The sequence below is a fragment of the Hemitrygon akajei genome, chromosome 16 (assembly GCF_048418815.1).
Source record: "Hemitrygon akajei chromosome 16, sHemAka1.3, whole genome shotgun sequence".
In the NCBI taxonomy this organism is placed as follows: domain Eukaryota; kingdom Metazoa; phylum Chordata; class Chondrichthyes; order Myliobatiformes; family Dasyatidae; genus Hemitrygon; species Hemitrygon akajei.
The window spans coordinates 25,722,233-25,746,950 of record NC_133139.1 but is presented as its reverse complement, the minus strand read 5'-3'; the positions used below and the strand labels follow the sequence as shown (position 1 = coordinate 25,746,950).

The 24,718-nt window shown below is 45.8% G+C and overlaps 1 protein-coding gene and 1 long non-coding RNA gene across 2 annotated transcripts in view; one reads left to right on the top strand and one right to left on the bottom strand.

Annotated features, from left to right (window-relative positions):
- The first annotated feature begins 2,718 nt into the window (after positions 1–2,718).
- The window catches only part of LOC140739857 (proteinase-activated receptor 3-like), a 29,026-nt gene continuing 7,026 nt past the window's right edge, over positions 2,719–24,718 (top strand). Inside the window, exons 1-2 of the mRNA XM_073068460.1 lie at positions 2,719–2,790; positions 3,566–3,723. Of these exons, the coding sequence (XP_072924561.1) occupies positions 3,633–3,723 (91 nt within the window). The 5' untranslated portion in view covers positions 2,719–2,790; positions 3,566–3,632. The remainder of the gene's footprint in view (positions 2,791–3,565; positions 3,724–24,718) is intronic.
- LOC140739861 (uncharacterized) overlaps positions 14,611–24,718 on the bottom strand; it is a 30,112-nt gene continuing 20,004 nt past the window's right edge. Inside the window, exon 3 of the long non-coding RNA XR_012101763.1 lies at positions 14,611–14,880. This is a non-coding gene — a long non-coding RNA (uncharacterized lncRNA). The remainder of the gene's footprint in view (positions 14,881–24,718) is intronic.

The window sequence follows — 24,718 nt, the reverse complement described above, 5'->3', positions numbered from 1 at the left end:
CCTTTCCCTCTCAGCAATGCTGCTTAAACCACTGAGTTCCTCCAGCGGATTGTGTGTTGCTCTAGTTGTAATTAACGTTTTGCTGTCCTGACTCAAACTCCCCTTCGTTGCCAACCCCGATCCCCGCAAACCATCAACCTCCCATCCCACAGCAACAGATCTACTTCAATCATTGTCCCAATAGCCACATTCCCAGAACCTCTGAACTCCTCAATAGCCAATTCTACGAAAGCCTGACCTCCCTGACTGGCCACACCCCAATCCACCCCTATCCCTGGCCATGACTCCAAATGCACTGAGCCCTCCAAATCCCACAAGACATAGGGAAAGAATAAGGCCATTCTACCCTGCAAGTCTGCTCCGCCCTTCAATCATGGCTAATTTATTTTATTCTCAACCCCATTCTTCCGCCTTCTCCACATAACCTTTAACCCTCCTCAAGAACCTATCAGGAATTTACCAATTTCTGCCTTAAATACAACCAGTGACTTGTCCTCTGCAGTTCTGCATGGTGTTACATACCCGTGACATGACAGTGGTGTACTTGTCACGTGACAGGTGTTGAAGCTATACTGGACTTGAGGTAATGGTCTTGTGATGGTGGAGTGACATCATTTTCCCGCCAGTAGAGGTCATGTGACAGGTTTTTTTTACAGGGTATAAAAGGAGGACCCCTCCCTGTGAGGAGGGGCAGTTCGTGGCTGGATTTGCCATGTTGACTTCATGCCACTGCGTGATTTAATGTTATGACGCAGTTTAGTTGAAAGATGAAGTTTTATCTAATGCCTAAAGTTTAAAAGGTCATTGCCAGCAGTTTCTCTACAATACTGCTAGTTGAGAATTAGTGGAGAGTGAAGATCGGAGTTCAGGAGTTAAAGATCGAGGAGAATCGATTTCGACGGTGAAACAGGTTCGACCTTGTTTGATCCTTATTTGGAAGGAATTCGTTGACTGTTCTCGTGTTAATCCCTGTGAAATATCAGAAAGGATTGAGAACAGTGTTGTAAAGGAAAGGTCAGTGCCTTTAAGCCGTTTCGTTTTGTTACGTAAATTCTTCGTGGGAAAAAGTTCGATCTTGGGAACCGAAACAGCACGACGGAAAAGAGAATTTAAATCGTCTTACAAAGTCTCTCCCTTAAATGGACTGTGAGCATTTTGAACTTTTGGCAATACTACTTTGAAGAACTGTTTTTGCAACATCGCTTTAAGAACTGTTCAAGCTGTCGCACAGCAGCTGATTTCCGGTTACTGAAATTTGTTTACTTTTGGGGGGTTTGTTTTCTGTGTTTAATAAACATGTTATTTGTTATAAAAACCCCTGCCTAACTCATATATTTATTGTTGCCTGAATCTGTAACAATGGATACTAATGGAATTGCAGATCTCCAACGGTTTCCACCCTCCACAAGGCATGATCTGCCTTTATGTAAACACCCCAAGCTCTCAGCCTTCCCCCAACCTCACCATCGATCTCAAGGCTTGACTGGCCTCTTGTGCAAGCCACCTTCTCTCCACCTTAGGCTCAGACTTAGACCCTGACTGCCACCCTCTCCCCAGCCTGCTTTACAACCCTTACCCGGAGCCCTGCCGACAGCACTCTACACTCTCTAGGCCTATGTATCTATTATTGGATGGATAAATGCTCAGACCATCAGACAAACCTCATCTGCTCTTGTTCAGGTAAGGAAAGAGGATGCTCTCCATCCTCCTGAGAGAGAGGAGATTTGGTCTCTGTTTAACCTTGCATTAGAAGGACTGCAACCTAGAAATTCATCCCGGTCTATGACATGACTGCACTGGAGAGGCAGCCAAGGAGGCCAAAGCTAGAGATGTACAAAATTATGAGGGGCATAGATAGGATAGGTAGCAAGAAACTTACCCCCATTGCAGAGGTCGGAGAACATAAGAAGAGGACAAAGAGATTTAGAGGAGACGAGGGGATTTTTTCCCCCACTCAGAGGGTGGTTACAATTTGGAATGCACTTCCTTAGCAGGTGGCGAGGTCAGGTACTCTCACAACATTTAAGAAGCAATTAGACGAGCACTTGAATCACCAAAAGATAATGGGCCTTGCACCAAACGCTGGAAAATGGGATTAGTAAAAATAGGTAAGACTGTAAGGCCACCAAACCATAGGAGCAGAATTGGGTCATTCAGCCCATCGAGTCTGCTCTGCCAGTCCATCATGGCTGATTTATCACCTTTCTCAACCCCATTCTCCTGCTTTCTCCCTGTAATCTTTGATGCCCTGACTAATCAAGAACCAAGATGTACTTGAATGACGTTATCGATGTGCTGTGGTCATAGGGCGTGATTCTGTGTGGTGCAAATCTACTACCCCATGACCTGTCCCATTATGCTCTGCCTCTGAACTTCAGTCCTACTCAGCTCAAGGACTGACTTACAATGTTAGCTGGTATGTCTATATTGTGGGTTTAGTACAATATCTCTAGGCACATCTCCAGCAGTGTAACAACCTTTCCATACTGCTTCGGGAAGCTCATCCAGACTTTGCGCTCAAATCATTGGAATGGAACTTAAGTGCAAAGCATTCCAATGAACTCATCACAGTGCCATCTTGGAGACGGGCTCCAGTCAAAGGGAGCATTATTTTTAACCTCAATGCATGACATTCAAGCGATCATTTCTAAGAAACAGTATGCATGCAGGCCTTAGTGAAGGAAATGTGCACAAAGAGATAAGATGTTCTTGTGGTAGGACCGAACAAGAGGGTAGTGTTTTCTTACAGTTGGAGAAGGAATACTTGTTTCATTGTCTTTGAGGATCAAGGTATTGCTTAATTGAATTAACAGCAAGATCTAATTGTAAAATGAATGAAATAAGTAACTTGGATTTGGGACATTTAGTGTTAATATCATAAGATATAAGGAGGACAGAAGGGGAAATATTTTTACAAGATCTGAAACTCATTGCAAAGATAATGACAGAAAAATATAAGCAGGGTTCTCAAGGCAGGATTGGGTGTGGTAAAGGCAAAAGAATGTTCTAATTCATATGAAAGTAATAACAATCTTAAAGGGCTTGAAATCCTGTATTTATTTTAACTATTCCCAAGGGTTGCCTTCAGGTTTTTTTTTAATGCAGATACTGAATTCAAATTTTAAAAATGCCTCCTCCTTGTGGAGAATAATGGTGAAAATGGAACTCCAAAGAGTATCTATATTAATTGTCCTTCAGATACTGGTGAGAGTTTTGGTCAGGTGTAAGCTGATGACGTAACACATAGCACTTGCCAAAAGGGATGAATGGATTCTTGACTCTCCCGCTAGAGCAGAGATGTAATGAAAGGAATAGAGAGAGGAATAAAAAGGAAAGAACGAGTTAAATTCTGTCCTTTGCTACAGCACGGTATTTTTTTTTAGATTACTTACAGTTGTTCCCCATCAGTGGTGTCACTTAAAAACTGTACAGGAATCAGGTCTTGCATGATAAACGTCATCTCAATGACCTCTGCTGTTTACACAGGCTGTAGATGTAATCACCACTGTGAAACTTATTACCACTGTCCAATCATCTAACTGAAAGTCATTTATTCCTTGTTCAGTCTGAAGTCATTCTGCCTGGGATTGCAACACAAATTGAACTCAGAAACAGTTCTGAGCTGCTGCAAAATGAATTGCAGCTTGCTGCTGAAGGTCTTTCTATCAATGCTTTGCGTCTTTTGGAGCAGACAAGAAGTTAACAGGTCCATGGACTATGACGGTAAGTGTTTTTTCCTTCTCTCTCTTTTAGTGCAGATCTATTCCTGTATAAACATGAAAAAGGTTCTACTGAAAAAATGCGAGGCAAGGACCCAACCAGAGAACACCTTTGGATGCTCCATATAATGAGCAAAGAAGGGGAAAGGATGGTATGTCTTTGGGAGCATACAAAACTGATTGGGTCAAAGCAGGAAAAGACCGAAGGTACGTCGAGAGGATGCAGTGTGCCTGGACAGTGTGATGTGCGGAGGACATAATATGCCAGGTCTGTGTTGTGTATCGGGACAGTTTCACAGTGTTATAGAAAATGACAACAGAGAAACAGGCCCTTCGGGTCATCTAGTCCATGCTGAACCATTTAAACTTCCTACTCCCATCGACCTGCACCTGGACCATAGCCCTCCATACTCCTCCCATCCATTTCCTATCCGAACTTCTCTTAAATGTTGAAATCGAAATCACATCCACCACTGGCACTGGCAGCTCGCTCCACACCCTCACCTCCCTCTGAGTGAAGAAGTCTCCCCTTGTGTTCCCCTTAAACATTTCACCTTCCACTCTTAACCCATGACCTCTAGGTGTAGTCTCACACCATCTCAGTGGAAAAAAGCCTGCTTGCATTTACCATATCTATATTCCTCATAATTTTCTATACTTCTCTAAATCACCCCTCAATCTTCTACATTCTAGGGAATAAAGTTCTAACCTATTCAATCTTTCCTTATAATTCAGGTCCTTCAGCCCCGACAACATCCTAGTAAGCTTTCTCTGTACTCTTTCAATCTTATTGACATCTTTCCTGTAGGAAGATGGCCAAAACTGCACACAATACTCCAAATTAGAACTCACCAACATTTTATACAACTGCTACATAACATCCTAACCCCTGTATTTTTTGTGCGTTACTCTGGATTTCCAACATCAGCAGAATTCCTTATGTTTATTTCTGGACAGTGCAGTGTGTCTGAAGATGCAGTGTGTCTGGACAGGGTGGTGTGTCTGGACAGGGCGGAGGATCTGGATAGGGTGATGTGTGTCTGGACAGTGGTGGGTCTGGACAGGGTGGTGTGCATCCGGACTGGGTGGTGTGTCTGGACAGGGTGGGGGATCTGGACAGGGTGATGTGTGTCTGGACAATGGTGGGTCTGGACAGGGTGGTATGTGTCCGGACAGAGTGGTGTGTCGGGACAGGGTGGGGGATCTGGACAGGGTGGTGTGTCTGGACAGTGGTGGGTCTGGACAGGGTGGTATGTGTCCGGACAGGGTGGTGTGTCTGGACAGGGTGGGGGATCCGGACAGGGTGGTGTGTCTGGACAGTGGTGGGTCTGGACAGGGTGGTATGTGTCCGGACAGGGTGGTGTGTCTGGACAGGGTGGGGGATCTGGACAGGGTGGTGTGTCCGGACAGGGTGGTGTGTCTGGACAGGGTGGGGGATCTGGACAGGGTGGTGAGTCTGGACAGTGGTGTGTCTGGACAGGGTGGGGGATCTGGACAGGGTGGTGTGTCTGGACAGTGGTGGGTCTGGACAGGGTGGTATGTGTCCGGACAGGGTGGTGTGTCTGGACAGGGTGGAGTGTCTGGACAGAGTGGTGAGTCTGGACAGGGTGGAGGATCTGGACAGGGTGATGTGTGTCTGGACAATGGTGGGTCTGGACAGGGTGGTATGTCTGGACAGGGTGATGTGTGTCTGAGGGAGCCGTATGTCTGAATGCTGTTGTGTATCTAATCAGTGCTATGTGTCTGGAGGGTTCAGTGTGGCTGGACGGTGCCCAGGTTTTGAAGTGCACAATGTGACAGAAGAGCATGTTGTACCTGTTTCACTTAATTAATTTTGGGGATGTAAATATCATTTTTAGGTCAGCATTAAAAGTCATTCCTTAGCTGTTCTCATGCAGATGGGGTTGAGCTCTCTTCTTGAGCCATTGTGGTGAATGTGCTCCCACAGACATTTTGAGTCAGAAGTTCCAAGATTTAGATCAGTATTAATGCCATTTAATACTGGCACTAACTTAGTGGCACTTAGTGGTACTCACACTGCCTGGCCACAGCACTAAAGCTTCTAGTTATTCCTCATATGATCATCATTGGCACTGTCTATGAAGGTTCTCAGGTCATTGTACATCAAGCAGCAGTAAATCAAGGCAACTGGACGTGCTGTGTTGTCTAGAGACATTTCACCACTCATCTGAGAGGCTTCTTCCGTTCTGATCCATGGTGGGTAGTTTTCTTGCTAACAAACTCTGTGAGGTTTTTTAAAAAAGGTATAGCAATCACATGAGGGCCGTTAAGAGTCATACAGGTAATGAGAGGGTCTTTGCACGATTGGAGGTGTGAACGGTTGTGGAGACGCCGGGGTAGAGGCGTGAGGACTGAATTGTAAGTAGCTGGTAGGAGGTGTCGTACCCCACCCCTTCCATTCAGGGATGGGTTTTCCAGTTTAACAAAGATGGCTTCTTCAACTCCTCTTTCAAACCACCTGTCCACCCTGTCCAAAACGTGCAAATTGTTATCAAAGCACTGTCCCTCGTCCTTTAGGTGTAGATATACAGCTGAATCTTGACCTGAGGTGTTAGCCCTGAGGTTGGGCCATCCGTTTGTGTAGTGGTTGTTTTGTCTGGCCAATATACAGACCCTCGTGTGATTGCTATACCATTAAACAACTCACAGAGTTTAAGCTGGAAAACCACCCACCATGGATCCGACTGAGGAAGCCTCTTGGATGAATAGCAAAGCATCTCCTAGGCAACACAGCAAGTCCAGTTGCCTTGGTTTACCGCGCCCTGATATTGGCACTAACTGTGCACAGTCAGTGGCAGGGCTCTTAGGAGCTCCCTGAAGTTGGCAGCACAAGGAAGCAGGGTGACAAAGAGGGGGCGCTGCACGCTTGCCTTCATCAGCGGTGCGTTGAGTATAAAGGTTGGGTGTTCATGCCGTAGCTGTGGAAAACCGCATCGGGTCCCATTCGGAGCATGGTGAGCAGTTCAGGGCTCTACCTTGCAGGGAAGTTGTAGGGGTTTTGGAAAGAGAGCAGAGGAGGTTCACCAGGATAAGGATTAGAACGTATTAGCTACAGGGAGAGGATGGACTAACTTGCATTTTTTTCCTCTGGAGCGTTGAGGGCCCGGTAGAAGCACTCACAATTATTTGAGGCACGGATAAGCCAGAGAATCTTGCTTGTTTTATCTCTGTGTGTGTGTGTGTACACAGTGGAATTTCTATCCACGTCTTTTTTTCTTGGAAGAAGGATAAGAACACAGTGAGACTGCGCCGGAACAAATGGCGCCTGATTGATATAACTTGCTGAACTCTCTGAAGTACATGGTTATATGGACTGGATTTTGGGCCATAAGACTATAAGACCGTAAGACATAAGCATATAGGCAAACCAATCAACCCCTTCAGCTAGAGGTGGTCTGATATTCCTCAAATCCACCTGCCTGCCCTTTCCCTATGATGCATGAATCCCTTATGAAGCCCCCCCCCCCCCCCACCACCGATTTCCTTGGGTGCTTAAGTCTAAGGAAAACACCCTCCGGTCCCGCCAAACTGGTGAAGCTGAGACGACTTTCCATGTCCATGTGGATGCTGGGTAATTTGCTACCCTGTTACAAATTAGTGCCGCGAAATAACAGACAGTACACTGCATGCGATTAGAGGAATTGCATTTATGAATCTTAACTAAAGGGTTAGTAAAGAAAAACAAAAGGTAAGAGGCCCATTTTAATTAAACAGTCAAATGTGCACAAGTTGGAGCTCATCTTGAACTTCACTCTCACTCACGCGCTGGGCCCCCTGTCGGCGTGAAAGCCCACACCACCTTCCAAACGTCACTCGCAATCCACCTCGAACAAACGGGTCTCTCACTGGGTCGTATCCTATGCCCAGTTCTCCCCAGCGTCTTCTCTCTTCATCTCCTGCCAAACCAAAAACAAAAACTCCAAGACCAGCCTGTCCCTCTGCCAAGAAAACCTCCCCCTAATTCCACCATCCTAATTGGATGGCACACATTCCTCATCATCCCTTATCTTCAACAATAACCCAACAGGCTGACAGCAGAACAGACTGCTCTTACAGAGCTGCTAAATTAAATACCTACAGCATGACAGTAACAATATGAACCAGGGCATGACACTTTCCCCCCACCAAAGTAGTCATGTCCTCGTGACTTGTAGATGGTTTGTCGTCCCATCATTAGTAACACCGTTTTCAATGGAATTTTGTGATTTCAGAACCGCCAATCCATTTGTAAATGGTAGTGACATATCCCACTGGGGGGATAGTTATAACACTCTGTTCCCTCAGTGCTACGTCGGCCAGCCTATCCGAGGGGCTCCTGACTCTTTGAGACCTCCTTATCCCATCATCTATGTCTTCAGTTTCAGACATACCTTGGGCAGCTCCTGGTCTACATGGCGAGGCCTCCCCATGTCTATTACTCGTGCCTTCTGGCAACCCAGGTCCCTCTGCCACTTGGCTGAGCTCAGCTTCATTCCCAGTTACTTTAGAGCTCAGCCCCCTTCATGGTCCAGCTGCAAGCCTGCCTGTCCACTGCTAGGCCCTCCACTCCCCCCCCCCCCATTTCACCTGCTTCAGCATGAGAAGAGTTGGGAATCTCTTCCTCAGTTAGTGAGGAGTTAGTGAAAGGCATCATATGCCACACCCCAGTTTCCTCATCCTCCGAATCCGTATCTCATTCAGGGGCGGGGCTGGTCTAATCTTTCCTGCGGCTGACCCTTAAGTCTCTCCATGTTGCCGCAGAGTCCTCTTACAAGGTGTAGGGTCCAGGTCGGGCTCTGGGTCAACACGCACCTCTTGTCACAGAGGCAGAAGCTGGTTCTGATGGAGAATCTTGACAAGCCCATTCCCATCCTCTGGTTTCACCCGGAAAACTGAGACATTTGGCATCTGACTCTCCACCACATAGAGCGTAGCCGCCCAGCCAACTTATGCTTCCCAGGTAGCCCCAAATTCCTTATGAGGACTTGGTCTTCCGGCATGAGTTGGGAGAACCTCACCTTTTGATCATACCTCCTCTTATTTCCTTGATTCTGCTTGGTAGCCGTGACCTCAGCCTCTTCATAAGCCCTTTTCAGCTCCCTTCTCCTATCAGACACATTCTTCACAGGTAGATCTTCCTCGCCAGTCCTAAAGCAGAGGTTGACAGCAAACTCGCCTCGCACCCAAACATCAGATAATATGGCAAGTACCTGGTAGCTTCATTCTGTGTACATTTGTAGCAGTGGACCAGATGTCCAATGTGTTGACTCCAATTGTTCTTTATGCTGATCTCCAGGGTTCTGAGCATGTCTGACAAGGACCGATTGAATCTCTCGGGCAGGTGATAAGGCATAGTCCTCGACTTCTCAATTCCAAGCATGCTCAGTAACTCATGTATGAGCCTACTCTCAAAATCCTGTCCCTGATCACTATGAATCTGCCTGGGAAGGCCATAATAAATGAAATACTTCTCCCATAACATTTTGGCCACCATGGACGCTCTCTCATCCATGGTAGGGAAAGCTTGTACAAATCTGGTGTTGTGATCTGTGATGACTAAGACAGTTGCTGGCATCTGGCTCTATTGACAGGAAATCCATACACACCAGGTCAAGGGGCCCCGCACTCTGCAAGTGGGGCAAGGGAGCTGCCCTCGTACGCAGTGTCTTCCTCCGTATGTATCGAATGCACGACTTGCAGTATTCTTTGACCTCTGGCTTCATTCAGGGCCAGTGGAACTGATCTCTGAACAATCCATAGGTCTTATCAACCCCCAAATGTCCAGAACCATCATGAAGTGACTTCAATACAATCTTCTGATACTTCTCAGGTAGAACCAGCTGGGAACACTGAGGCTGGTCTGGAGGTGATGTGACCCGGTATAGGATTTGGTTTCTTGACTCCAATCCGGGCCATTCTCTCAGTAGTAGAGACACCGCAGAGTGTTTCATCTTGTCTGTTTGGGCCGTGCCCCTTTCACAGTCGCTGACCGAACAGTACCAACACACGGGTCATCTCGCTGAGCAGCTGCCACTGCCCCAGGGCTCAATTCTGGCAGAGCAGTCAGGTTGTAGTAAGCTTGTGGAATGGCCCAATCAGTAGCTCCCAAATGATCTACCGCTCGATTCTGCCCTTGCCTTCCCCGTGATGGAAATCTGGCGCTCCAGCAGCGGGAAGACTCTCCACTCTCCATCGCTGTCAAGTCCTTCATTCGCCCGTCAGGACAAAGCATCAGCATCAACGTTCCGACTCCCCAGCCGGTTCTTCAGGCTGAAATCACAGGCAGACAACACCGCCAACCACCGATGGCCTGTGGCCAAGGTCAGGATATACGTTAATGGGTTGTTGTCCATCCTCACCTGGAACTTGGCACCATATACAGATGTCCCCCGCTTTACGGATGTTCGCTTTCCGCCACTTCGCTTTTACAAAAGACATACGTTAGTAACTTGTTTTTGCATTACAAAGAGAATTTTCACTTTTATGAAAAATGTTCTCATATAAATTAATGGTTCTTTGCTTTACGCCGTGTCGTCTTAAGGAAGGTTCCATAGGAATGCTCTACCTTTGTAAAGGGGGGGAACACCTGTAGATAGTCACTTAGCTTATCCACCACAGCCCATTTCATTGCCAGGAAGTCCAACCTGTGTGTGCCGTAGTTTTGCTCAGAGGGTGACAGATTCCAGCTGACAAACGCAAGGTGTCGCAACCCTGTGCCCTGATCCTGATACAGGACACCCCCTAAGCCCCCTCAGCTGGCATCCGTATGCAATACATACGGCGACTGGGGGGTCTGCGAAAGCCAGCACAGGCACCTGGGTCAGCAGCTCCTTCAGCAACTGAAAGGCCTCTTCACATTTCACATCTCATCTTGCTCCAAAAGGCTCCGAAGGGCTTAGATAATCCTTACCCTCCTCTCCTTTTGTCTTCCTCCCTTTCTTCCCCAGAGGAAGGTATCCACACAGAAGCTGGTTTAAAGGGTGACTCACTTTCACGCAGTCCTTCATGAACCTCCGATAGTACCCACTAAATCCAAGGCACGAGCACAAGTGCTCGCAGTCTGGGGCTTCGGACAGCTGGTCACCGCCTCGGTCTTAGACGAATCCATAGTTACTCCATTCTATGAGATGATGCACCCAACATAGTTGACAGACGTCTTGCAGAACTGGCACTTGTCCAGGGGAAGTTTGAACCCTCTAGCTTTCAGGCGGCCCAGCACATTCAGTAGCCTCACTTCATGTTCCTCCAAGGCGGACCGAAACACTATGAGGTCATCCAGATACACCAATACCTCAAGCAAGTTCATATCCCCCACCATTTTCTCCATGACGCGATGGAAAGTCGCAGGGGCTCCTGATATGTCCTGGGGCATCCTTTCAAACTGGAAGAATCCCAGTGGACATATGAATTTCATCTCCTCTTTGTCAGCATCACTCATGGGGATCTGGTAATACCCACTCCTCAAGTCCAGCACACTGAACACTTCACACAATTCAAGCAGGCCAGTGCGTCCTTGATTCTCAGGACCGTATACTGGTCGGGGACTGTATGCCTGTTCAGAGTCCGATAGCCCGCACATCTGTACCTTCCCGTTCTTTATGAATCTAAACTTAACTAAGTTACTAACAACTTTAGTAAAGAGTAACAAAAAGAAAAGGGCCCATTCTAACTAAACAGTCAAACGTGCACAAGTTGGAGCTCACCTTGAGCTTCTCTGTCACTCACGCGCTGGGCCCTCGGTCAGCGTGAAAGCCCGTACCACCTTCCGAATATCGCTCGCAATCCATCTCGAACGAACAGATCTCCCACCGGATCATAACCTACGACCAGTTCTTCCCAGCATCTTCTCTCTTCATCTCCAGCTGAACCAGAAAAAAACCCCAAGACCAACCTTAGTGTCCCTCACCAAGAAAATCTCCCCCTAATTCCACCACCCAAATTGGATAGCACAGATTCCTCATCATCCCTTATCTTCAACAATAACCCAAAGAGACTGCTCTTACAGAGCTGCTAATGAAATACCTACAGCATGACAGTGAAAATATGAACCAGGGCATGACACGTACAATTAGAAATCTGTCTCAGCCTCAGGAATCTCTTTGGCAAGTGAGTTCCAAACCCCACTGAAAGAAGAGTTCTTTCCTCATCCCAGAGTTCAATAGAGAACCTCTTATAGAATCGTTAAATCATTGAGCATGGAAACTAGCCATTCAGCCCCTCTTCTGTACTGTCCAGTGGGCACCCTTCCCTACTAACCCTATAGCCCAGCACTTGGTTCAGAGTCCACTATGCCTAAGTAATTCATTCAGACACTTCTTAAATGCTGTCAGTGACCCAATTTCAACTATTGAGTTCAAGAGCCGTGAGGTAATGTTACAGCGATATAAGACCTTGGTCAGACCCCACTTGGAGTACTGTGTTCAGTTCTGGTCACCTCACTACAGGAAGGGTGTGGATACTATAGAGAGAGTGCAGAGGAGACTTACAAGGATGTTGCCTGGATTGGAGGGTGTACCTTATGGGAATAGGTTGATTGTATTTGGCCTTTTATCCTTGGAGTGACAGAGGATGAGAGGTGACCTGATAGAGGTGTATAAGATGACAAGAGGCATTGATTGTGTGGATAGTCAGAGGCTTTTCCCCAGAACCAAAATGGCTAACACGAGGGGGCGTAGTTTTAAGGTGCTTGGAAATGGGTACCGAGGGGAATGTCAGGGGTAAGTTTATCACACAGAGAGTGGTGGGTGTGTGGAATGGGCTGCCGGCGGCGGCGGTGGAGGTGGATACAATAGGGTCTTTTCAGAGCCTCTTAGATAGGTACATGGAGCTTTAAAAAAAGCTGGCTATGCACTAGAGAAACTCTAGGCAGTTTGTAGAGGAGGTTACATGGTCGGCACAACATTGTGGGCCGAAGGGCCTGTATTGTGCTGTAGATTTCTATGTTCTATGCTCTTCAGTAATGTGTTCCGGGTACTCACCACTCTCTGAGTGAAGAATGACCCCTTTCAGGTCCCCCTGAATCTCTTCCTGCTGTGTTCTCCAGTTCTATCTTCCTCTGATACAATGTTTCTGCTGACTATATTCCTCATAAGTTTATGTAGCTTGATTATGCACCCTACTAAATTTTTTAAATCATTTTCCCAAACAGGACCTTGTCAAAAGCTTTATTAAAGGTCATGTAAGTCACATCTACTGCCCAAAGAATTCAATCAATTTGGTGAGACAGGTTTTAGCCTTGAGAAAGTCATGTTAGCTGCCCCTGCCTTTCCAGTGAACATTAATACTCTCCTTCAGATCTTCTTAGACCACTGGATGTTAAGATCATGGGTCTATCATTACCAGACATTTTTTCCTGTAGCCCTTCTTCAAAATAGGGACACTATTTTTGGTCCTCTAACCTTTTGGCACCTCACCCGTGTCCAGTGAAGATTTAGCAATTTCGGATCTCTTTCTCTTGCCTGCCACAGCAGTCTGAGATAGGCCTGTCCAATCCCAGGGACTTCACTACATGCGAGTTTACCAAAACATTATGTGCGACATCCTTTTTTAAGTTTCGCTTGTGCTTAATATATGTTTATGCCCTCTGGTTCTCACCGTCCCTTGAGAGGAAACATCTCAAAGAAGATGTTTATCTTGACTAATCCTCCAAAGATTAAAGTTTCAGTAAAACCATCTGTCATTCTTCTGAATTCTACTGAGGAGCCTCACAATCTGTTAACCTTTAGTCTCAGGACAATCTCACCACACCCAGATCAACCTGATAATCTTTTTCTAAACCACATCTAATTGCCAGCACTTTCAAATGCGCTGCATGGTACATTTGCAATAAAACTTTTGTATATTTTATACTTTAACCCTCTTGCAGTAATAGTGAGCATCCCAAAAACATACCCTAACACCTGTAGTACTCGGTCTGTGCGCTGGTTTTCTGTGAATTCACTTGCAGGAACCCCCAATCCCCTACAGCAGCCACTTCCTACTGTTTTCTTAATTTTAAATAATACTCTGTTCTTTTATTCTTCCGTCAAAGTGAACAACTTTATATCTTCACACCTTATGATACATTTGTCAGTATTTCTTTCCCATTCACTAGATGTTTGGGAATAAAGATATTCACTTTAAATACCTCTGTAAAGTGTTTGTAACCTCCTTGAAACTCGTCTTCCCAGCTCCTTTGGTGTTTTCTGCAAATGCTGCTAATATGTGCCGGCTTCCCATCAATATATACTGTAAACAGTTCGAAGTTTAAAAGTTAAAGTAAATTTTATTATCAGAGTACGTATGTGTTACCATAAACCGCCCTGAGATTCACTTTCCTGCAGGCATGTTCAACAAATCTTTAGAATAGTAACTATTCTCAAAAAAGGTACAAATCCCTCAGGAACTCGCACCACCAGGTTCAAGAACAGTTACTACCCCACAACCATCAGGCTCTTGGACAAAAGAGGATAATTACACTCATCTATTGAGACGTTTCCACAATCTCACTTTAAGGACTCTTTATTTTGTTATTTCATGCTCTCGTTATTTAGTGCTATTTATCTATATTTGCATTTGCACAGTTTGCTGTCTTCTATGTTCTCGCTCTTTCACAGATCCCGTTCACAGTTACCGTTCCGTAGACTTGCCCACAGGAATAAGAATCTCAGGGTCGTATGGGGTGACACGTATGCACACTGATCATTTTAGTTTACTTTGAAACTTTTTCCTCTGAACTATAACAAGATCAATGGAAGATCAATCAGAGTGCAGAAGACAACAAACTGTGCAAACTGCAAGTGGAAATAAAAAGGAATAAATAATGAGAGAATGGGAACATCTCAACGGATGGGCAAGTGGGTGTAGCCGTCCCCTTTGTTCAAGAGCCCGATGCTTGTGGGGTAGTGACTGTTCTTGAACCTGGGGGGTGCAGTGTACAGTCCCTACACTGCTTTCTGTGGTCCTCCACCGATTACAGCTAAAAATGACCCCCTTAACTGCATCAACCTTTTCCTACCAGTTAGTCCACATCGATCTACTATCTCCAACAGTATCTGCTTTTATTTTGCAACTTAATATTTTGAGAGTTGCCTTGGATCTGAAGAACATTGAGCTCTGGAGTTGCATCTGCCTTGTTCGAAGACTGCTGATGTTCAGTTCTTCATTTCTAGTAGGTGAATTCCTTTAAGGAGAAGAAAGGAAGATTAACTTTATTTGTCACATGTATTTCAAAACATCGAAGCATGCAGTTGAATTTGGTGTTTGCGTCGATGGCCACAGTTGGGGGCAGCCTGGACTGTTGTTAATGCTTCTGGCACCAGAATAGCATGCCCACAATCTACTAATCCTAAACTATACATCTTTGGACTGTGGGAGGAAACTGGAGCACACGGAGGAAACCTGTGCAGGCACAGGGAGAACATCCGAACTCCTTACAGACAGCGGCGGGAATCGAACCATAATTTCACTGCTGGTACTATAAAGTGTCACACTAACTGCTACGTTACCGCGTCCCCACTGAGAACTACACCATTACTTACTGCCATGGCCCTGTAAAGATTGCTCTGTTGGGTGAATGCTGTGTTTCCAGGCTGGGCTGAGATTCTGGGAGGAATTCTGGAACAGGCCCCCAGTCCTCGGGGTGGCGTTGCCGGTGGTGGGGGCGTCGTAGTACGCTCGGCAGAGGATGGTGCTCAGAGAGGCTGTGCCAGAGGGAATGGTCGGAGGCTCGGAGGTTCGACGGACTCGGAGTCCGCTCCGGTCGGAGCGCTTTCACTGTGTACTGCGTCTGCGAGGGTGAGTCCGGCGGCGCCGTGGAAGTCCATAGCGGGGGTATTCCCTTCTGCCGCCTGCATGGGATGACAAGTCTATCAGGACCCTGAGGACTTGTGGAAACTGTGTGGTGGTTTCTTTCAAACTTATAGTCTTTAAATATCTTTGGACTATTTTTACTGTTTTTTTTTAATCGATTATGGTATTGTTCGCACTGTTGTAACTACATGTTGTAACTATGCAGTTTTGTGTAGCTCTTGTAGCTTTAGTTCTTGGTTTGTTGCGTGGTAGAGTTGGTCTCCTGACTTGGTGTGTCTGGGTAGTCTTGTTTTGTCTGGTGGATTTGGAGCTCCTTTCCGGGGAACGCGCTAAGATGGTAGCGCGATATTAATACGCAGCAGCCTCTCCGGACGCTGGATTTGGGGATTGCCAAACGTTACGTGGATGTTCTGGTGTAGTCTGTTTTGTCGTTGCTTTTTGTGACATCATTCGGGAGGAACGTTTCATTTTTTAACTGCATTGCAGTTGTGGTTTCTAAATGACAATAAACCGAAATTCAATTCAAAATGACCACACCAGGTCCAAGCCAGAGTTCTGTGCCATACATTCCGACAGTACTTGCAACGGACGTTTGTTGGTATCCCTGGAGCATCCTCATCCAAAGGACTTGGGCAGCGCAAGAGGGAGGATCGCCAACTCCTTTTCGAGGAAGACAACACACGGAGCGCCGGAAGAACTTGGCGGGTCAAGCAGCGCATTCAGAGGCAAAAAGAGATTTCGGGTCAGGACCCTGCATTAGGACCAAGACCACTGACACAGGACCTGACTCAACACATTGGACTACATCCTTTGTCGGCATTGACGTTGCTCAACCTGCAGAACTCTGCTTTTTTGTCTAGATTCCAACATTTGCAGTTTCTTTTATCTTTCCTCTCAAGGACTATTTGGATGGACAATAAATGCTGAATTTGCCACCACTGCCATCTCCTAAAAAAATCAGTAAAAGAGTCTTATGTCAAGCATAAGCACAGCCAGATACTGCAGTATAATTGTAATCTGCCTTGAATGGTTGTGGGGCAAATATTAACCAGGAGCTTAGGAGGGAAACCCTCATGCTTACTCAAATGTCCTGCTGCAGACACAGTGGTCACAATAACCCATTCTCCAGTTGGAGAAACAAGAGATTCTGCGGTTACTAGAAATCAGCAAGTTGGGCCACATCTGTGGAAGGGAGTCATCAGTTGACGTTTCAGGCCAAGACCCTTCATCAGCCTGAAATGTCGGCAGTTTATTCCTCTCCATGGATGCAGCCCGACTTGCTGAGTTCCTCAAGTGTGTTGCGTGTGCTGTTCCTTCAGTTGTAAGGTTGAGTGTCAGGCAGCTAATGCTTTGAAATTTGAACCGCTACTGAGTATGAATTGAGTTAAAGTTCCAGAAATTTGCTGAAAATCCCATTTTGGGGCAAAAAAGTGTTTGGGTGAGACTTGACATTAAAATGTTTTAGTCGTGAACAACAGGCTGGAATTAGCAGAAGTGCACACACGGGACAATCTTGGGTATTAACTCCAACAGGAACTTGCAGCACAGGCTTTTCCTTCCTGCTGCTTGGTGGGAATGTAAATTTTCCATCATACCCTTGAGTCATCAAAAAGGAAAAGCTCCATTGCTTGGCCCAGACCAGACTCAAAGTAAACATACGGAAAATTTGTTTGTGATGTGTAGATATATTCAACGATTACTCTTTACATAAATAGTGCCTTGTTATTTTCTCATATTTATTACAGCACTGCATGACCAGAAAAGATATGTCATGTCAAGCCCTGCTGCTCACTGTTTCTAATGCAGTTTAGTTTCTATTTCAAGCTGTAGAATGATTAGAGTTAAATGTTCCTCAAAGGCTCAAAGGTTGAAAGGTTCTTTTATTATCAAAGTATGTATGCAGTTTTCAACTCTGAGATTCTTCCTCTCCAGGTAGCCACGAAACAAAGAAAACCATGGGAGTCAATTCAAAGAGAAACAGCAAACCTAACCCCGCACAAAGAATATAACGGCAACACGATCATCAAACCCCCAAATGCCCCCAACCCCTGCACAACATTGCAGCAAGAACATCGGCCACAAACCCCCTCCTCTACACGAAATGCAACAAGAACATCGCCCCCCAAAATCCCCTCCCCAGCACAAAAACACAATAAGAATGACAACCCCCAAACCTCCCCCCCACAGACATTGAGAAAGAATAGGTGACAACACAGAATTTAAAAACCATAAGACTGATAAAGTCCATAGTCAAAATCCATAAACGCAGAACTTCAGTAACATCCTCTAACATCATGGAAAGAGAGCGACACAGCTCGAGTGCACAGACCTACCCTTGGGGCACAGCAATAGTCCACACAAGCTCCTTCTCTGACAGCAGAGTAGGCACTGAAACGTCGCTCGCCTTCCCATCCACCTTGACGTCTCAGTCTTCCTCGTCACTTTAATCAGCGAACAACTGGTGAAATGGAGTTGGTTATTGGCTCACATTTCCTCTCAAAGTTTCTTCGCCTCAAAGCCTCAAGGGTTTGAGCTCGAGCTCGCTTTCTGGAATCTACTCGGAGACAGCAAAGCACTGGATCACTCCATTGATCTCCAAATTGTAAATCGTAGGCTCTAACAGTCCCAGCAACACATTTAGTATGAAAAACAGACGTAAAAGAAGTGAAATAGTTTCGTGGTCTATCCAGAAGGTGTCCACCAAGGGAGCGTTGTATGCAGGCACCATCTTGACTGGAAGACCAGTATGTTTCTGCAAGAATCAATATCACACACCTCCAGGCCAGGAAGAAAAAGAGTTAGATACAAAGAATGCTGCCTCTATACAGTCCCGTCAAATTGTTCCAGGAATAGGTGCTTTGCAAAGTCAAGGAGGCTCTGGAACTGAGCAAAACTAAAAAGAAACACAGACAAAATCCTAGAAGAACTCAGCAGGTCAGGCAGCATCTGTGGAAATGAATAAACTGTCGACATTTCAGGCTGAGACCCTTCTTCTGGACTGAGAAGGAAGGGGGAAAAGGAGGCTAGCTGGAAGATGGTAGGTGAAGCCAGGTTGGTGAGAAGGGACAAGGGCTGGAGAAGAAGGAATCTGATAGGAGAGGAGACTGGACCACAGGAGAAAGGAAAGGAGGAGACGGCTCAGGGCAAGTGAAAGTCAGGTCAGAAGAGGTAAAAGGTCAGAGTGGGGAATAGAAGAAAGTGGGGGCAGGGGATTCTTTTTTACCAGGAAGAGAGAAAAAAAGATTGTTTTCCAATTATACTAATTGCACAGCAGAGGAAAAGCTGGAATTGAAGAGAAGAAAAGTGGAGTGAGGGGGGAAATTGAAGTGACTTAATATCTGACGAGCGGGGATCAAGAACCTTTACTGGCCCCAAACCTTCGAAGCTGCCTAAGTGAAAAAAAAGTTTATCTTTAAACCTTGGTCTTTGTCGTGGGTGGTTTCAGTTGACGCAGATGAAGATACAAAACCTATTACCCATTTTAAGAGATTAATTTCCGCTCGGTGGGTTCTGAACTCACAAATGAGGCCAAGTGGTAGTGACAGACTCTGCTCATGCTCTCAGAGCTGGAGCAGGAAAACCTTTATTCACGTCAGTGACTTCACCAGCTCCTCGTTATATGACGCAGTTCCAATCCATCAAGTCCTCCTTATCTCCCTTTTCACAGAAAATAAACATTCCTACACCAGATACTCTTATCTAATTGTTCTGGAGCTGACTTGTGCAGTTTGAACTGCAAGCACCAAACAGTTGGCACCATTTCCTTTGTGCAAAGCTCACTTCAAAATTATGGTTTATCTATATTTACAGCGTTTCAATGGTGCAGGATGAACACTCGATGGGTATTTCATTAGGACACAGGAGTGGAACCCGGTGTGGCCTTCTGCACACCACTATCATAACACATGCTTATTTGACAGACAGACAGACGGACAGACATACTTTATTGATCCCGAGGGAAATTGGGTTTCGTTACAGTCGCACCAACCAAGAATAGTGTAGAAATATAGCAATATAAAAAAACATAAATAATTAAATAATAATAATTTGTAAATAATGCCAAGTGGAAATTAGTCCAGGACCAGCCTATTGGCTCAGGGTGTCTGACACTCCTAGGGAGGAGTTGTAAAGTTTGATGGCTACAGGCAGGAATGACTTCCTATGACGCTCAGTGTTACATCTCAGTGGAATGAGTCTCTGACTGAATGTACTCCTGTGCCTAACCAGTACATTATGGAGTGGATAGTAGACATTGTCCAAGATGGCATGCAACTTGGACAGCATCCTCTTTTCAGACACCACCGTTAGAGAGTCCAGTTCCACCCCCACAACATCACTGGCCTTACGAATGAGTTTGTTGATTCTGTTGGTGTCTGCTACCCTCAACCTGCTGCCCCAGCACACAACAGCAAACATGATAGCACTGGCCACCACAGCCTCGTAGAACATCCTCAGCATCGTCCGGCAGATGTTAAAGGACCTCAGTCTCCTCAGGAAATAGAGACGGCTCTGACCTGTCTTGTAGACAGCCTCAGTGTTCTTTGACCAGTCCAGTTTATTGTCAATTCATATCCCCAGGTATTTGTAATCCTCCACCATGTCCACACTGACCCCTTGGATGGAAACGGGGGTCACCGGTGCCTTAGCCCTCCTCAGGTCCACCACCAGCTCCTTAGTCTTTTTCACATTAAGCTGCAGATGATTCTGCTCACACCATGTGACAAAGTTTCCCACTGTATCCCTGTACTCAGCCTCATCTCCCTTGCTGATGCATCCAACTATGGTAGAGTCATCAGAAAACTTCTGAAGATGGCAAGACTCTGTGCAGTAGTTGAAGTCCGAGGTGTAGATGGTGAAGAGAAAGGGAGACAGGACAGTCCCCTGAGAAGCCCAGTGCTGCTGACCACTCTCTGACACACAGTGTTGCAAGCGCACGTACTGTGGTCTGCCAGTCAGGTAATCAATAATCCATGACACCAGGGAAGCATCCACCTGCATCACTGTCAGTTTCTCACCCAGCAGAGCAGGGCGGATGGTGTAGAACGCACTGGAGAAGTCAAAAACCATGACCCTCACAGTGCTCGCCAGCTTGTCCAGGTGGGCGCAGACACAGTTCAGCAGGTAGACGATGGCATCCTCAACTCCTAGTCGGGGCTGATAGGTGAACTGGAGGTTACTGTTGCTCTCCTATCAGCTTGAACCGCTCTGGCCATTCTCCACTGACCCCTCTCATTAGCAAATCAAGTTTAATTATCATTCAAACCATGCATAGATACAGCTGAACGAGGCAGTGTTCCTCTGGCGCCGAGATGCAAAACTTTCAAAACAGCAAGCAAACACTAAAAAAAAAATGCCATAATTCAAGATATCCAGCAAAGGAGCATATTCACTCAAAGAAAAACCAGTATAGGTAGTCTAAGACCCTGAGCGACAATATCCAGCAGTCATTGGTACAGCCTCCAGGCAGTGTGCAATTCAGCCTGTTGTTCCACCACTTGAACATGGGAGGGTAGCACTGACGGCGAGGCCAGGCCCCAACAAGGCATTTTCATCCACAGAGCTGCTGCTCACAGGATGTTTTATTTTAAATTTTTTGTGCCATAGTCTGTAAACTCTAGAGACTGTTGTGCTTGAAAATCCCAGCAGGCCAGCAGTTTCTGAGATACTCAAACCACCCTGTTTGGCTCTGACAATCATTCCATGGTCAAAGTCACTTATCTAATATTTCTTCCCCATTCTGGTGTTTGCTCTCAATAATAGCTCAACCTCTTAACCATGTCTGCACGCTTTTATGCATCGAGTTGTGTCTCCAGGTAGTAGTGAATGTTGACATATACACTGAGTGCTGCTGCTATATCTTCTAAGAAGATATATAACTATATCGTCTGCTGCTGTAGCCCAGCCACTTCAAGGTTCATTGTGTCGTGCGTTCAGAGATGCTCTTCTGCACGCCACTGTTGTAACCCGTGGCTATTTGAGTTACTGTCACCTTCCTGTCAACTTGAACCACCCTTGTCATTCTCCTTTCAATCGAGCTGATGGTTTTTTTTTATTTTTGCACCATTTTCTGTAAACTCTGGAGACTGCTGTGTGTGCAACTCCCTGGTCTGAGATATTCAAACCACTCCATTTGCCAGCAACAATCATTCCATGGTCAAAATCACTTAGACCACATTTCTTCCCCATTCTGATGTTTTGTCTGAACAACAACTGAGCCCCGAGTGCATGCTTTAATGCATTAAGTTGCTGCGGCATGACTGGCTGATTTGATATTTGCAGTAATGAGCTAATATCTGGCCACTTTATTAGGTATTGGTATAAACTATACACTATACACTATATTAGGTATAAACTATACAATTAATAATATACCCACAATAGTTTACAGACTTAGATCAAACTTGCTAAACATAGAATAAGGACATCATTATTCTATATTTGTGGTCAGTTTTATGGTTAATATGTTACTACTGGCCCATAAACCTATTATCTAAGGAATACACCTTACAACAACAGTATGGTGCTGTTCTATCTGGGTAACTTTGAGCAGCTCCTTGAATTTCTCCCTCTACCCATCCATAATCTCTTCCCATTACAAAACTTGGAACATGGGGCCAGTTTCAGGCACCCAGCCTTTTGAGTGAAGTTATGTTTTTGAGGCTGGGGATGTTGTTGGGGAGTGGGGATTGATGGCGTTGGGTCACATCCTTCTAATAATGTGAAGGGCTCCTTGGTGAAAATATTGTTCCTGCCCTCTTGGGGTCCCTACTCTCATTCATGCAACGTTCTAGGTAAAACTTATTGTCCGAGTGCATACCTGTCACCAGATACAATCCTGGCATTCTTTATCCTGCGGGCATACTCAGCAAATCTGTAGAATAGCAACTGTAACAGGATCAGTGAAAGAGCAAGAGCATAGAAGACGACAAACTGTTAAAATGCAGATATAAATACAAGGGGTGATTAATAAGTTCATGGCCTAAGGTAGAAGGAGTCAATTTTAGAAAACCTAGCACATTTATTTATCAACATAGTCCCCTTCTATATTTATACACTTAGTCCAGCGGTCGTGGAGCATACGGATCTTGGACGTCCAGAAAGTGTCCACAGCTGGGTGATTGATAAGTCCGTGGCCTATGGTAGAAGGAGATGAGTTATACAGCTCTCGTTACATGTACATGCAGTTGAACTCTGAGTGATTATGCAGAAGTTAATAACTCATCAGGGGTGATTGATAAGTTTGTGGCCTAAGGTAGAAGGAGATGAGTTAAGGAGCCAGAGAGCGTTTAAAGCATTGGAACCGGTTCATCGCTGTTTAAAGATATTCATAAATCATTTAGAGTTCCTTGTGTTTTTCTCAAGCAAGTCCCTCTTTGTAATGGGGTCTCATGGCGCCTTCTGTTTAAACTTGTTCAGTTTATTTTGATATCTTCAGGGATTTTGTGCTACTTGCATTATCCAAACGGATGCCTGATTAGTGCTAATCACGGGGTCCTAGTCTTGAGAATGTGACTTCTCGCGGTGTCGCTCAGCTGAGCCATTGATATTCTTTATGGAACTATTATGAACAAACTTCCATCGCTGTCGCTACTTCGAAGTGTGTCTTTCCTCTGCACTTGGGTTCTGACATTAACAACTCACACTGTGACAGAAGGACCATGCCAAGTAATGGACACAGCGGAAGTTGAACAGCGGTGGCTGGAGGCAAGGGTGCTTTCTATGCTCAGTGCACGTCCCGAGTCTATGTTCAAGTGTCCCGAATCTACACTTCTAGTGGCCTGAGTCAATGATCCAGTGTTCGTTCTGAGTTTCTCCAGTATCTGCTCTGAGCTTTTTAAGTTACAAGTACCCCGGTTCCCAGCTTTGGGGTCCCGTGACTCAGGCCTGCATAACAATTGAGTGCTTCAAGCATGCTTATCAACAAAGTTCATTGGATTCAACAAATCAGCTTTCAAATCAATAGTGTAAATTCCGGAGAAGCCGGCTCCAAAAGCTGATTCCTGGCGGGAGAGTGCAAACACACAACTAAAGTAACCCAATCAAGAGTAAGCTACCTTATATCTAACCTCTTGATGAAAGTCATGGTACAGACGGTGAAAATTGAACTTTTATGTAACAATTAAAGCAGAGCTACAGAGAAACAGATCAGTGATAGGAAGAGCCTCCTATGATGTCTCAATCTGTAAAATTGAGTGTGCAGCCTTCTGTATCCTAATTGTCTCTGGAAAAAAGAATAGCATAGAGTAAAGCACTGAGCAAAATCCTTCCAGGATTCTTCCCTAAGTTTCAAATTTCATGTTTTCAAGGACTCAAGTTTCAGGGTCCCCAGGCGTTTTCTAGGTCTCGAAGCTATTTCTGGGTCTCAAGATATTCTCCCAGCCCAAGTGTCATGGCCTAAATTGTCAAGGTTCCATGGTCATCCAGGTTTCCCAAGGATTTTGCTCAAGGTTTCCAAGGACCAAGGAAGGTTTCAAAGGTTTTTTCAATGTTCTCCCCCTCTCAAGAGCTTGAAAGCCTGCCTCTTAGGGCCCTGCTCGATGTTCCCTGGTCTGGCTTGAAGTTCCTCTCAAGGTTCCCTGGTCTCTCTGACTCTTGAGGTCCCTCTCGATTTCCCCATGCTGCCCTCTCAAATTCTCCATGTCTCTCTCTCGAGCACTCCTGGTCTCCCTCTCAATCTCCCAGGTCTCTTGAGTTGCCCCTGGATCTCAGGATTTCAGATCTCCCTGGGCCGTCAGATGCTGGCCATGGAGAGGGGATCCTGTAATGAGTTCTCCGGGCCTCTGTGGTACACTGGAGACCACTGGGCTCTGAGGTCGTTAGAGCACATTATTGATTGTTGTTTAAAGATGGATGTTAGAGTTCCTTGGGCTTTTCTCGAGCGACTCGCCCTTTGTAATGCAGTCTCCTGGCGCCTCCTGTTGAATCTTGTTAAGTTTGATTTGATAGACTCAGGGATTCTGAGTTACTTGCATCATTGAATCGAATGCTGATCGCAGGGTCCTAGTTTGAGAACGTTACGTCTCACGGTGTCCCTCCCGCGAGCCACCGATGTCCGCCGTCTCTTTGTCGGAGTCGGCCGTTCCACCACACTCGGGTCGCAATATTGCCAGCACACAACTGTGACGGGTTAGCTTCACTCCAGCAGGAATAGTGAAGCGCTGCACCCTGGCACTAAGGGCTGAATAAAATTAGGGCCGCGCGGTAGTGGC